The sequence below is a fragment of the Hemiscyllium ocellatum genome, chromosome 9, assembly GCF_020745735.1.
Source record: "Hemiscyllium ocellatum isolate sHemOce1 chromosome 9, sHemOce1.pat.X.cur, whole genome shotgun sequence".
Lineage (NCBI taxonomy): Eukaryota > Metazoa > Chordata > Chondrichthyes > Orectolobiformes > Hemiscylliidae > Hemiscyllium > Hemiscyllium ocellatum.
Genome location: NC_083409.1, coordinates 91,073,526 through 91,089,587, shown reverse-complemented (window position 1 = coordinate 91,089,587; position 16,062 = coordinate 91,073,526). Strand labels below are relative to the sequence as shown.

Genomic DNA, 16,062 nt, shown 5'->3' with positions numbered 1-16,062 from the left:
CTTTATACTTTCCTCCGAATATCTTCAAACTATGACTTCTCATACCAGCCAATCCTGCACTGGAGAAAAGTCTCTGGCTATTGACTCTATCTATTCCTCTCATTATTTTGTACACATCTATCAGGTCTCCTCTCTTCCTCCTTCTCTCCAGAGAGAAAAGTCCAAGCCTATTCAACCTTTCTTCATTAGGCAAGCCCTCCAGTCCAGGCAGCATCCTGGTAAACCTTCTTTGCACCCTCTCCAAAGCCTCTGTATCTTTGCTATAGTAGGGTGACCAGAACTGGACACAATATTCCAAGTGTGGTCTCACCAGGGACTTGTAGAGCTGCAGCAAAACCTCATGGCTCTTAAACTCTATCCCCCTGTTGATGAAAGCCAAACACCATGTGCTTTCTTAACAACCCTATCCACTTGGGTGGCAACTTTGAGGGATCTATGTACTTGCATACCCAGATCCCTCTGTTCCTCCACACTGCCAAGAATCCTGTCTTTAATCCTATATTCAGCATTCAAGTTTGACCTTCCAAAATGCACCACTTCACATTTATCCAGGTTGAACTCCATCTGCCATTTCTCAGCCCAGCTCTGCATTCTGTCTATGTTGCTCTGCAGCCTGCAATAGCCCTCTTTACTATCGATGACACCTCCAACCTTTGTGTCATCTGCAAATTTACTAACCCACCCCTCAACATCCTCTTCCAAGTCATTTATAAAATCTACAAAGAGCAGAGGCCCAAGTACAGAGCCCTGCGGGACATCACTCAACACTGACCTCCCGGCAGAATACTTTCCATCTACAACCACTGTCAACCAGCCAATTCTGAATCCAGATAGCCAAATCTCCCTGTATCCCATACTTCCTGACTTTATGAATGAGTCTACCATGGGGAATCCTATCAAATGCCTTGCTAAAATCCATATACACCACATCCACTCCTCGACCATCGTCAACCTGTCTTGGCACCTCCTCAAAGAACTTAATAAGATTTATGATGCATGCCCTGCCCCTCTCAAAGCCATGCTGACTGCCTTTAATCACACTATGCTTTGCCAAATAGTCATAAATCCTATCCCTCAGAATTATTTCCGAAACTTTGCTGACCACAGATGTGAGACTGACTGGTCTGTAATTGCCAGGGATTTCCCTATTACCCTTCTTGAAAAGAGAAACAACATTCACCTCCTTCCAATCCTCTGGTACGACTCCCGTGGAGAGTGAGGAGGCAAATATCCTTGCCAGCGGCTTAGCAATCTCTTTTCTCACTTCTCAGAGCAGCCTCGGATAAATCTGGTCTGGCCCTGGGGACTTATCAATCTTAATGTTTTCCAAAGTTTCTAGCACATCAACTTCATCAAGTTTGATCTGGTCAAGATTGTATCCCAGTTCCTCTAAGTTTTCATTTACAACAAAGTCCCTTTCCTTGGTGAAAACCAAAGCAAAAATCTCATTTTGGGCTTTCCCTATCTGCTCAGATTCCACGCACAAGTTCCCTACGCTATCCCTGATCGGCCCTACCTTCTCCCTGATCATTCTCTTATTCCTCACGTATGAGTAAAACACCTTTGGATTCTCCCTAATCCTTCTTGCCAAGCCTTTTTCATGCCCCCTCCTGGCTCTCCTCAGTCCATTTCTGAGCTCCTTTCTCGCAGGCCTGTAATCCTTTAAAGCTGTGCTAGATCCTTGCTTCCTCCACCTTACATAAGCTGCCTTCTTCCTTTTGAAGAGAGGTTCCTCTGTTTTCCGTCATCCAAGGTTCCTTAATCTTACCCTTTTTTACCTGCCTCAGAGGAACAAATTTGTGCATCACTCGCAACAACTGCTCCTTAAATAGTCTCCACATGTCTGCTGTGCCTTTACTGTGGGACAATTGCTCCCAGTCGATACTTCCCAACTCCTGTCTGATAGCGTCAAAATTTCCTTTCCCCCAATTAAATATCTTCCCTCTGTAATTATTCCTTTCACTTTCCAAGGCTATGCTAAATGTGAGGCAGTTGTGATCACTGTCACCAAAGTGCTCTCCCACCACGAGATCTGACACCTGCCCTGGCTCGTTGCTGAGCAACAAATCCAAAATGGCCTCCCCCCTCGTCGGTCTGTCAACATACTGAGTAAGGAAACCCTCCTGAACACAAATGACAGAATTGGTTCCATCCAAAACATCTACACTTAGGAGGTTCCAGTCGATATTGGGAAAGTTGAAATCACCCATAACAACAACCCTGCTACTTTTGCATTTTCCAGAATCTGCTCATCTATAAGATCTTCAATCTCTCTACTGCTATTAAGTGGTCTGTAGAAAACCTCCAATACGGTGGCTGTTCCCTTGCTGTTCCTAACTTCCACCCATACTGACTCAGTAGACAAACCTTCCTCAACAACCTTCATTTCTGTAGCTGTGATGCGCTCTCTAATTGGCAATGCCACACCCCCTCCTCTGTTTCCACCCTCCCTGTTATTTTTAAACATTCTAAACCCTGGAACATCAAGCAACCATTCCTGCCCCTGTGAAACCCACGTCTCCGTTATGGCCACAACATAGTGGTCCCAAGTACTGATCTATGGTCTAAGTTCATCACTCTTATTTCGGACACTCCTTGCATTAAAGCAGACACACTTTAACCGATCCCTTTGTTTCATCGTGTGAGAAACCTTCCTTTTAGATTCAATATATCCTGTCACTATCGTGTCTGCAACGGACCCCCTCTCAGACATGTGGCTCTGATTCCCACCTCCCACCCCCCCACCAAATTAGTTTAAACCCTCCCAAATCACACAAGCAAATCTCGCACCCAGGACATTTGTACCCCTCCAGTTCAGGTGCAACCCGTCCTTCATGTACATGTCCCACCTTCCCCAGAAGGTATCCCAATGGTCTGGGTATCTGAAGCCCTCCCTCCTGCACCAGCCTCACAGCCATATGTTAAGCTGCATTCGCTGACTGTTCCTCATCTCACTATCTCGTGGCATCGGTAGCAAACTTGAAATCACTACTCTATTCGTCCTGCTCTTCAGCTTCCAACCTAACTCTCTGTAGAGATCCTCAATCCCATTCCTGGCTATATCATTGCTGCCAATATGTACCACAATTTCTGGCTGCTCTGCCTCCTCCTTCAGAATCTTGTAAACCCGATCGGCAACATCCCGGATCCTGGCACCATACCTTCCGGGCGTCCTGTCCCTGACCACAAATTGGCTGAAGACTGGCATCTATGATGCTGGGAAACACTGGAGGAGGTCAAGATAGATCATCTACTTGGCACTTCTGGCTGAAATTTGCTGCAAATGCTTCAGCTTTATATTTTGTTCTGATGTGTTGGGCTCTTGCAGCATTGAAGATGTTGATATTGTACAGCCACTGTTAATTGTCCACCACCATTCATGACTGGATATAGTCAGACTGCAGAGTTTAGACCTGATCTGTTAGTTGTGGCATCGCTTAGTTCTATTTATCACTTGCTTTTCTGCAGTTTGGCACATATGTAGTCCTGGTTGGTAGCTTCATCAGGTTGATACCTCATTTTTAGGTATGCCTGGTGCTGTTCCTGTCATACCCTCCTGCACTCTCTACTGAACTGGGGTTGATCCCCTGGCTTGATGATAATGGTTGAGTGGAGGATATGCTGGGCTATGAGGTTACAGATTGCGCTGGAGTACAATTATGCTGCTGTTGACAGTGCACAGCGCCTCATAAATGCTCAGTCTTGAGATGCTAGATCTGTTTGAAGTCTGTCCAATTTAGCATGGGACTTCATCTCCACAAGGACTGTGTGGTGGTCACTCTTACCAATACTGTTCTGGACGCATGCATTTTGGAGCAGCAAAGTGCTAAGGATGAGGTCAAGTATGTATGATATCACTTAATGTCATATTTTGTTTGATAAAACTTCTGTAAAGTACTTTGGGATATTCTATTAAGGACGGCACGGTGGCTCAGTGGTTAGCACTGCTGCCTCACAGCGCCAAGGACCTGGGTTTGATTCTGGCCTCAGGTAATCGTCTGTGTGGAGTTTGCACATTCGTCTTCTGTCTGTGTGGGTTTCCTCCCACAGTCCAAAGAAAATGTGCAGGTCAGGTGAATTGGTCATGCTAAATTGCCCATAGTGTTATGTGCATTAGTCAGGGGTAAATATGGGGAATGGGTCTGGGTGGATTACGCTTCAGAGGGTCAGTATAGATTTGTTGGGCCGAAGGGCCTGTTTCCATACTGTAGGGATTCTAATCTAATCAATTATGTTGATGAAGAAACATAGTTCTGCGGGGCAGGGGCAGACAAAATTGTCCTTGAGCCCGCTCCAAAATTCTATAAGATAATGACTGATTTGATTATGGTCACAGCTCCACTTTTCTGTCAATATCTCATACCCTTGATCCTTTTATCTATCGAAAATCTATCTAACTCCACCTTGGACAATTTAAAGACTCAGCCTCCATTTCTTTATGTGGAAAGAGAAGTCCGTGCTGTAAAATACTTCGAAGAAAAAATGCTCCTCATCTCTGTCTAAAGACATTTTTGACACTTTTATCTAGTATTAATTACTATTAATTAATTGGATATGTTGTCTGTCCATTTGGAATCCCTAGTATAATTTCCAAAAGAAGACATAGTCTGCTCGGTGTTTGCTTGTAAATAACATAATGCTCTTATCTTTCTCATTAAGAACTCTTAAAAATAATTTATCCAGTTAATGCAGTAGCACATATAAATTGGAGACTGACAATAGCTGATCGTTATAAACTCAGTATTATTAATTATTATGCTGTTCCAAAGAAGAGATATGATGGACTTTAAACAAGAACTCTAGTTCTTCCCCCACAGCTGCTGATAGAGCTACTGTGTTTTTGCACTTTTTCTATTTTTAATTCAGATTTTCAACTGCTGCAATATTTTATTTTAATTTTAGTCAATGATAGCCGTCTTCAGGTTCGGTGGAAGCAGTCATACCTCTAAATCGACAGGTCACAGATTTAATTCACATTTCAGATCCTTGATCAGATAAGCAAAGCTGATATTTCAATGCAGTACTGAAAAGGTCAGCACACCACTGTCATAGTCATATATTTTAATGAAATATTAAGTTAAAGTCATACAAGTTGAGTGCTTCTAAAAGATGCCATAGTAATTAATGAATAATTGCAGGGTTGTCGTCTTAGTTATCATTTATTCATCAACCATTTATTATAGATTATGAACTATTCTTTCATTGCAGCAGTAACTGCACTTCAAAGTACTTCATTGACTGTGAAGTACTTTGGATTTTCATGCCAGTTATTTATTTACATTACACTTGTACTGCTACTTTCACATTGCTATAATTTAAATTTCAAAGTGGACAGGTGGAAGATCCCTCATCCTACCAGATGCCTTTCCTCTTGTCCTATCCCCACTTCTGTGTTCAGTTTTGGTCGCCTCATTATAGAAGGATGTGGAAGCTTTAGAGGGGGCACAGAGGAGATTTACCGGGATGTTGCCTGGACTGGAGGGCATGTCTTATGAGGAAAGGTTGAGGGAGCTAGGGCATTTCTCACTGGAGCGAAGAAGGATAAGAGGTGACTTGATAGAGGAGTACAAGATGTTGAGAGGCACAGATGGGGTGGATAGCCAGAGACATTTTCCTGGGACGGAAATGGCTATGATGAGGGGGCATAATGTTAAAGTAATTGGAGGAAGGTTTAGAGGAGATGTCAGAGGTAGGTTCTTTACACAGGGAGTGGTGGGTGTGTGGAATGCACTGCCAGCAGTAGTAGTAGAATCAGATGCACTTAAGCGACTCTTGGAGAGGCACATGGAAAATAATATATTGAAGAGTATGTAAGTTAGTCTGATCTTAGGGCAGGATAAAAGGCTGGCACCAACATCAAGGGCCAAAGGGCCTGTACTGTCCTAATTCGATACTTGAATGAAATCTGTTACATAACTAACTTATTTCAATGCTGATGAAAGGCCATTGACATGAGCTGTGAATTTTTTTCTCTTTCCACAGATGATGCCTGGCCCACAGGACATTTCCAGCATTTCCTGCCTTTTGGCCTCATTATTGTTGTGATGTGATGAACGTGTACTTAATGTTATAAATCTACCGTCAATCATCACTACTACAAAGGATGCAATACATTAGATCTATGACTTGTATTCTAACTACAAGCAGTAAGAGTCATGATCAGATGAACTATGCCCAGCCTCCCAGTTGATTCTATCTGTACATAGTCCTACTTTTAAGTAATTAACCCATTTTATGTTTCATCAATTATTGTGCATGATTGGTTTATTTACGACAAAGATAAGATTGTAATGATCCTTAGCTAAATTAACACGGTAGCTTAAATTTCTCATCCATGCCATTGCTTCAATGAACTAGTGACATATGGACAAAAAAAATTGTTTAGGGATCAGATCCACTGAAAGCACAATGCAGCAGTAAAGGGTATGGCTCCCTGTTTGGGCTGGGATATTATAAAGAAAATTAAATGAAAGAAATACTTCGAAAATTTCCATGATTTTCCTTGTCTGAGTGCCAGATGCAAAAGACAACTCAGGTAATGATTTTAAAATTCTAAGTTCTAACTTAGCAGTAGGGGTCCTGAATGTCTTAAGACAATAAGATAATAAGGTACGCTGTTAAAACGTGGGAGCAGAAATAGGCTATACAGTCCATTAAGTCTGTTCTGCCAATCAGTGAGATCATGGCTGACCTAGTAATGCTCAACTCCACTTTCCTGCATTTTCTCCATAACTCTTAACACACCCAGAGCACCACAAGCAATAGAAATCAAGTTGAGGGAACGTCAAGTTTATGGAATCCATGATTTGATAAGATTAGACAGTCTTGCCTGACCCATATTTCCTGTTCAGTGGAAGAAGTACTGAGTGAATTAGCCTAACCAAATAAAGGCTCGTGAAGTACTTGACTGGTGATTTCAACTTGATTTCTATTACTTATGGTGCTCTGGAAGCAGTCAAACACACAAAAAAAAACATTGAGAGCAATGCTGACTCACTGGGTATACCAGTTTTCCATGTGTGAGGTACTCTGCAGCAGATGCCACAACTCTGTAACAGTTTCTCTGACGAACTAAATTCCTGAAAAGTGTCCAGTCGAGTTCAGATTAGCCTCAAACGGGTAGAAACTTCAAAAGATAGAAGAGCAGGTGAAACAAGTCATCTCATGCTTCTACTTTGCAGCAAACATATGAATATTATTCTCCATCAACAGGGTGCTGCATCCAAGCCAAAAAGATGTTCCGCCGACCACACATATAAATAATCTGATATATGAGTTTCACTGATACTGTGATAATCCAGCAGTTCTACAAGCACTTTAAGAGCAAAAGAGCAAGTAGATAGAGAAAGGGGCCCCTTAAATATGAGCGACATTGTCCATGTATTTCACCTCAAGTGATGGGAGAGATATTAAATGAATATTTCACATCGGTCTTTACTGTGGAAAAGAAATGGAGGCCAGAGAACTCGGAGAATAAATACTGATGTTTCAAAAACAACTCACATTACAAAAGAGGAAGTGCTGGAGATCTTCAAAAACATAGAGGTAGATAAATCTCAGGGACATGATGAAGAGTACTCCGAGTTGTTTTGGGAAGTTAGGAAAGAAATTGCGGAGCAGAAATATTTGCATCATCTATAAACACAATTGAAGTGCCGGCCAACCAAAGAGTGTCTAATGTTGTGCCTCTATCTAAGAAAAGCTGGAAGGAGAAGCCTGGGAACCATAAGCCTGTGAGCCTGATATCGGAGGTGGGTAAGTTGTTGGAAGTGATTCAGAAAGATAGGGGTTAAATACATTTGGAGAGGCAAACACTGATTATAGATAGTCAGTATGGTTTTTGTGTGAGGAAACCAATTTTGATTGAGATTTTTGAGGAGGTAACCAGAAAGAATCCTGAATCCAGAACAATAGATGTTGTTTACATGGACTTTAGTAAAGCCTTTGAAAAGATTCTGCATGGTAGACTAATTCATGAAGTTAGACCACATGGGATTCAGGGTGAGCTTGCCAACTGGGTACAAAATTTGCTTGGTGGGTTATTTTTCATACTGGAGGCCTGTGATTATACTGCATCCAGTATAGATTGTTTGTCAATTATATAAATGATTTCGATGAAAATACAGGAGGCGTGGTTAGTAAGTTTGCAGGTGACACCAAATTTGGTGGTATAATATACAGAACAAGGTTATCCAAGACTACAAAGAGATCTTGATCAATTGGGTCAAAGGCTAAGGATTGGCAGATGGAGTTCAATTTGGATAAATATGAGTATTGCATTTTGATAAAACTAAACACGGGCAGGACTTACACAACTAAGTGTAGGACCCAGGTGTGTTCTAGAAAAGAAAGATCCAGGGATTCAGGTACATGATTCTCGGAAATGACTGCCAGACAACTCAGATCCCTTGGCATCATGGTAGCTCACAAACCCACCAACACACTAAAACAGCAGCTAATGAACTTGAAAGACCCTATACAGACAACGAGCAAAACTAAGGAAATTTACAAAATATTGAGTAAGAACTGTAACAAACATTGCATTAGACAAACAGGCAGAAAACTAGCCACCAGGATACATGAACATCAACTAGCCACAAAATAATATGACCCTCCCTCATTAGTATCCTTACATACGGATAAGGAAGGACATCACATCAACTGGGACAACACATCCATCCTAGGACAAGCCAAACAGAGACACGCACGATAATTCCTAGAAGCATGGCATTCCAACCGGAACTCTATCAACAAACATATTGACTTGGATCCCATTTATCACCCCATGAGAAAAAGAGCAGGAAATGACATCACCATGGAAAATGACATCACTAACCCAAAGAAACCCAAACATAAAAATAGAAAGCAGGAAACATCAGCAGTGCTTCATCCAGAGGCTCACTGAAGGTGTTACCTAGTATGGTGATGAAATGGCTGAAAATGAACCTTGCAACTCAGCGAGCAAATCTACATCCAGAGGCATAAAAAATCATGAGGGGCAGAGATACGGTGAATAGCAAAGGTATTTTCCTTAGGGTGGGTGAGTTCAAAACTAGGAGACGTTTTTAAGGTGAGAGGAGAAAGTTTTAGAATGGACATGAAGAGTGACTTTTTTTGCACAGAGAGTGGCTCATGTGTGGACTGAACTTCCAGAAGAAGTAGTAGATGCAAGTAAAATTCATTTAAAATACATTTGGATAAATGTATTAATAGGAAAGGTTTGGGGGGATATGGATCGATACAGGCAGTTGGGGCTAGTTTAGTTGGGAACATGGTTGATATGAACTAATTGAACCAAAGAGTCTGTTTCCATGCTGTATGATTCTATGACTTTACTCATGCTATATAAAATGTTGTTCCTTTCAGAATTTGATTTTGTTGTGATTTGGTTCTGATGAAAAAATATATGAAACGAGGAAATTTTGACCATATGCCTCTTTTTAGCTGAGCTTAAGACTGGTTTCATGTAATAGAATGCAGTCAACATGAATGCACAGAAATTATAATAGAATACCCCAGCAACAATGTGGAAGAAGGATCATTGGACTGGAAACCTTGAACCTATTTTCTCTCCACAGCTGCTTCCAGACCTACTGAATTTCTCCAACAAGGTCCCAGAGGACTGAAGAATTGCTTATGTTGTCCCCTTCTTTAAGAAGGGTAGCAGGGGTAATCCAGGTAATTACAGGCCTGTGAGCCTGATGTCAGTGGTAGGGAAGCTGCTGGAGAAGATACTGAGGGATAGGAAATGTACCCATTTGGAAGAAAATGGGCTGATCAGTGATAGGCAGCATGGTTTTGTGCAGGGAAGGTCATGTCTTATAAACCTAATTGAATTATTTGAAGAAGTGACAAAGTTGATTGATGAGGGAAGGTTTCGTAATAATGCTTCATAAGGCGTTTGATAAGGTTCCCCATGGTAGGCTGATGAAGAAGGTGAAGTCGCATGGGGTTCAGGGTGTTTGAGCTAGAAGGATAGAGAACTAGTTGGGCAACAGGAGACAGAGAATAGTAGTGGAAGGGAGCTTCTCAAAATGGAGACCTGTGACCAGTGGTGTTCCATGGGGATCCGTGCTAGGACCACTGTTGTTTGTGATATACATAATTGATTTGGAGGAAGGTGTAGGTTACCTCATTAGCAAGTTTGCAGATGACATTATGATTGGTGAAGTGAAGGGGACTGTCAGAGAATTCAGCAGAATATAGATAGATTGGAGAGTTGGGCAGAGAAATAGCGGATGGAGTCAATCCTGACAAATGTGAGGTGATGCATTTTGAAAGATCCAATTCAAGAGTGAACTATATAGTAAATGGAAACGTCCTGGGGAAATTTGATGTACAGTGAGATCTGGGTGTTCAGATCCATTGTTTCTGAAGGTGGCAATGCAGGTCAGTAGAGTAGTCAAGAAGACACACGACATGCTTCCTTCATCAAACGGGGTATTGAGTACAAGAGTTGGCAGGTCATGTTACAGTTGTTTAAGATTGCGGTTCAGCCACATTTGCAATATTGCGTGCAGTTCTGGTTACCACATTACCAAAAGGATTTGGATGATTTGGAGTGGATGCAGAAGGGGTTCACCAGGATGTTGCCTGGTAGGGATGGTGCTATCTATGAGAAGAGGTTGAGTAGATCAGGATTATTTTCATTGGAAAGATGAAGATTGAGGGGGACCAGGTTGAGGCTTACAAAATCATGAGATATGTAGACAGGGTGAATAGCAAGAAACGTCTTTGCAAAGTGGAGGACTCAATTACTAGGGGTCACGAGTTCAAAGTGAGAGGGGAAAAGTTTAGGGGAGATATACGTGGAAAGTTCCTCACACAGAGGGTGGTGGGTGCCTGGAATGCGTTGACAGCGGAGGTGGTAGGGGCAGAAATGATAGCATCATTTAAGATGTATCAAGACAGATACATGAATGGGCAGGGAGCAAAGGGATACAGATCCTTATAAATATGCAACAGTTTTAGATAGAGGATCTGGATTGGCACAGACTTGGAGGCCTGAAGGGTCTGTTCCTGTACTATAATTTTCTTTGCTCTTTGTTCTCTTTGTTTCAGATCTTCAGTACCTGCAGTTCTTTGTTTTATTTCAGCAATGAGGTAGTATTGGTTTCTTCTGTGGATATGACATTACTGTCACCATAGGGATAGTCTTATCTATCATGGATGGGGCATTGAATTGGATTAATGAGCTATGGTCTACTGTTCTCAAAAATATCATATCTGCAGTCAACATAATGACACCTTCCCTGTAATGAACAGGAATACATTGTTTGGGCGTCTCTCAAAGAGGGCTTAAAATTATTTGACAATTCATCAAAAGGATATGACATTACGTTCTTGAAGGAATTGCAATTACAATTTTGATACAATATCACAGACTACATTTATCAATTATATAGTCTAGTTTGAATGGCTTTATTTCTCTATTTAATTAGCAGTAATTTTGCACACTTTTCGCCATTTATATCTCATTTTATGCAACAGAATTTTAAAACTATAGTGAATAAGGCTGGCAGTGACAAAGTTTGGCAGTGACAAATAGTGTTACAAACTGCAAATTGAAGATTAAATAATTACTTCTGAATCCTGAGATTACAATTTTTGAATCAATCACGAACGTTGATTAAACATTGCACGTTCAAAACATACTCAAATTAAGATTCTTTACAAAAGTCGTCTGTCCGGTTTTGGGCTGTTTGCAAAATAGCTTTCGTGTCAGTGCAGAAGCCACCTCAGAGTACTGCTAAGTATTCTCACACAGCAAAGCTAACATTTCTCAGAAAACAAACTAGAAATAAGCAGCGAATTGTTTGATGGAATTCTATGTTTACAATTAAATGATTACAACTATTTATAAACTTTTACAGGAGTATTTTCACGGTCACTCTTACTCTTCCTTTGTGAGACTAAATGAGGACTATGGTTTATTAATACAGGATTCTGGATTAGTGGTGCTGGAAGAGCACAGCAGTTCAGGCAGCATCCGAGGAGCAGCAAAATCAACGTTTCGGGCAAAAGCCCTTCATGATGAAGGGCTTTTGCCCGAAACATTGATTTTGCTGGTTCTCGGACGCTGCGTGAACTGCTGTGCTCTTCCAGCACCACTCATCCAGAATTTATTAATACAGGAGCCTACTGCATGTTTCATCAATCATTCAGCGCCTGCCAACGAGTAACTTTTATGAAAAATAAGAAATCTATATTCTATTTTACATCGTTCTCAGCATTATTGTACGCCAAATTCTGACAGAACAATTGCCTTTTCATGAAAATGATCACATGATTGCTTTAATTTGTTTTATTTTTGCATGTGAAAATTTTCATTACCTCAAAATTACCTCCATTAGCTCTGCCGACGTAGTCTATTTTCACCCACTTCACAACCGATTGGATCAAGGATCACATAGAGGAGTAGATCAGACTTGTTAACTGTGATGTGTGTACGTATTGCTGCTTAAAACATAAAGAGTTTATTCTACTCACGCTTCCCTGTGGACTTGGAACTGCCGTACCGTCACCTTGGAGAAACCTCGCATCAGGTTTCACTATTGAGGCGAGGCTCTGGCACTAGAACAGATCCATTCGACCTCGGCAAGTATAATTTACCTTCCTGAGTCAGCCTCGCAAAACAACAAAGAAACTATAGAGGAGAAAGACCACTGGGTCCCCACATATTCACCCAGACTTCTATTTTCCCATTATTGTATCAAAATGTGTATCAAAAAGAGCTTCTAAGTAACAGTCCTAAAGTTACCAATTGCTAGATATCCAATCCTCTTTTGGAAAGAAAATCTTGGCAGGTGGAATACGGTGTGGGAAAATGTGAAGTTATGCACTTGACAAGAGAAATAGAGTTAAATATTATTTGAATGGTGAAAGACAAAGGATTTGGAAGTCTGGTACATAAATCATAAAAAGCTTGCACCCAAGTTTAAAAGGAAATAGGGAGGGTAAATGGGGTGCTGTTTTAGGAGGAAACGCTATGTCTGTACTCAATTGCTTTTAAGAAGGATGAGAGGTGACCTTATTGAAACATCAAAGATTCTTATGGGATTTGATAGGTTAGATGAAGAAAGGTTGTTTCCCTTTTTGTGAGTCTAGAACCAAAAGGCACAATCTCAGAGTGAGGGTTTAACCAGTTATAACAGAGATAAGGAGGAATATTTTCTGAGGCTAGTTAATCTGTAGAATTATTCGTCACAGAGTGCTGTAGAAGCAGTTTGTCAAGTATATTCAAGGCAGAGATAGACAGATTTTAAATCAGTAGGCATATCAAGGGCAAAGGCAGGAAAGTAGAAATGAGAGTTATCAGAGCAGCCATAATCTCATTGAATGGCAAGGCAGGCTCAATGGGTTGAATGGCCAACTTCTGCTTCCACATCTTAAGGTCTTATTTAAAGAGTCAAACCTATGACATGAGAACACACTTCTGACATAAAAGGCTTTGTAGAATGTGTCCAGTTTATTTTGTTGGAATCGTATGTTCTAGGACTAGACTGCAGGCTACACTAGATCTCATATTGTACAATGAGATAGAGTCATAGAGATGTACAGCATGAAAACCGACCCTTCAGTCAAACCTGTTCATGGCGACCAGATATCCCAATCCAATCAAGTCCCACCTGACAGCACCTGGCCCATATCCCTCCAAACCCTTCCTATTTATATACCCATCCAAATGCCTCTTAAATGATGCAATTGCACCAGCCTCCACCAGATAGGATTCGTAAATGATCCCACACTGAATCTGCAAAATATGCTACAACAGTAATATGATTGAATTTTATATTTAGATTGAGGGAGGAACTTGGGCCTAAGCATTTGATTGGATGTTTCAGAAACCTGCAGAATAGGTCATTTTCAACAAGAAAGAAAAGTTCCAAGGGAACCTACCATTTATGATTAACTAAAAAAAAAGTTAAAGATGTTATAATTGTTTTAATAAAGCATATAACTGCGCAGAAATGAGTGGCTAGTCAGAAAATTGGATAGTATATAAAAGCCAGTGAAAAAAGTGGGAAAGGGTACAATATGAGAGACAGCTAGCCAGAAAGATAAAAAGAAAGTTTCTTTCGATAGTTCAAAAAAGGATAATGAATTGATCCTATAGGAAATGAATCTGGGAAATTAATAATGGAAAGGATTTAATATCCCAGAAATAATTGCAAATCAAGAATTGGAAGGAATGGTTAAATTACAAGAAAATTACAATCACCTGGGAAGTGGTACAAAATTATTGGAACTGCGGGCGTCACAGGACTAAGGTCCTTCGGGATTTCATCCAAGGAGCTGAAACTGAGTTAGTTAGTTTATTACTTTGATTTTCCACAATTCCCTTAATTCAGGGAAGATTGTTACATTGGAAAATAGTGAATGTAATTCCTTCATTCAAAATAAGAGACAAAAATCAGGTAACATTTGTCATAGGGAGGATGTTAGCAGCTACTGATGCTATAGTAGGTCATTTAGAGAAGTTTAATCAAATCACACAGAGTCAACATGGTTTTTTGAAAGGAAAATCATGTTTAACCAACTCATTGGAGTTCTTTACAAAGTAACATGTTCTGAGGATGAGGCTGGTGAATATGCTATACTTAGATTTCCAGAAGGCATGTGGTGGCTCAGTGGTTAGCACTACTGCCTTGTAGCACCAGGGACCCAGGTTTGTTTCCAGCCTTGTGGGAGGAAACCGGAGCACCCAGAGGAAACCCACGCAGACACGGTGAGAACGTGCAAACTCCACACAGTCAGTCGCCTGAGGCGGGAATTGAACCCGGGTCTCTGGCGCTGTGAGACAGCAGTGCTAACCACTGTGCCACCGTGCCGCCCACACAGTTGATTCATAAATCATGTTTCCTCCATCATAAGGACAGAAGTTGGAATGTTCGTTGACGATTGCAAAGTACTCAATACCATTCACAACCCTTCAGATATTGAAGCAGTCAGTGGCCGCATGTCAGAGAGTGGTTATAACACAAAGGGAGGCCTTTCACCCATCGTGTGTGTTGGTTCCCTATAAGATGTATTCCTCATGCCCCATAGCAGTGCAGAGTTTCTTCTTCAATGACTGAGAAATGCTGCCAGACCAGCTGAGTTTCTCTAATTTTTTCCTGTTTTTATTTTGGATTTTCAGTACCTGCAATATTTTGTGTTTATTTTCTCATGATGCTGCCAATTATGCCAACTGGTATCCTTCAGTTTTTGATCTTGCATGAATGGGAACAGTTTCTTTCTTCTCAGTCCAGACTGCTCAAAATTTTGAATACCTATAAAATCTTATTTCATCTTTCCCTTCTTCAAGAATAACAGGCCCAACATCTTCTTTTATTTATCTATGCAATTGAAGATCCTCATCCATCTTGACAATCACCAGGGTTAGACAGATAAGTGTCTAGATTAGAGTGGTGCTGGAAAAGCACAGCAAGTCAGGCAGCATCTGAGGAGTAGGAAAATCAACATTTCGGGTAAAAGCCCTTCATCAGGATTGATGAGTCCTGATGAAGGACTTTTGCTCGAAACCTCGATTTTCTTACTCTTCGGATGCAGCCTGACCAGCACCACTCTGATTTCCAGCATTTGCAGTCCTCACTTTTGTCTCTGACAGATAAGTAACATTCATACTGTGCAACTACCTGAAAATTATAGTTTTAACATTAAATAATCTAACCATTTCCTGTTTACATGGACTGGCAATATTGTTACAATCACCATGTCTGTCCATTACATGATATTGAACTGTAGATTGCTAATAACTCAAGTAACCCTGTTTAATTTATAATGGCCCAAGTTAAAACAGCCAGCAATCAAGCTTTTGTTTGGACAGGTTAAATGCTAATTTATTCCAAGTTATTTCTGAAGACTTCTTAAGGATAAAAAGAAAAGAAATTACAGGTAGCAAGATTATAACAATTACAGCTAAGGTAAAACAATATTTGTAAGAAAGTACCAAGAACTGTCTGTGGTTAATGATTGGGACCTGCTGCTTGAGGTCCTTAATGCTGAAGCTAAGAGGTTAACACTTGAAGTCAGAACAAGCAGATATAATGGCTTCTGTAG

At 40.8% G+C, this 16,062-nt stretch overlaps 1 protein-coding gene across 10 annotated transcripts in view; it reads right to left on the bottom strand.

Annotated features, from left to right (window-relative positions):
- LOC132818820 (ferric-chelate reductase 1-like) overlaps positions 1–12,530 on the bottom strand; it is a 58,303-nt gene extending 45,773 nt beyond the window's left edge. For 2 of the 10 annotated variants that reach the window (XM_060829920.1, XM_060829924.1), the window contains exons 1-2: positions 12,334–12,480; positions 6,998–7,126 (exon numbers count right to left, since the gene is read on the bottom strand). In XM_060829920.1, coding sequence (XP_060685903.1) covers positions 6,998–7,017 — 20 coding nt within the window. In that variant the 5' untranslated portion in view covers positions 7,018–7,126; positions 12,334–12,480. The other 8 variants (XM_060829925.1, XM_060829926.1, XM_060829927.1 and 5 more) reach the window with 6 other exon arrangements.
- Between the last annotated feature and the right edge of the window lie 3,532 nt (positions 12,531–16,062).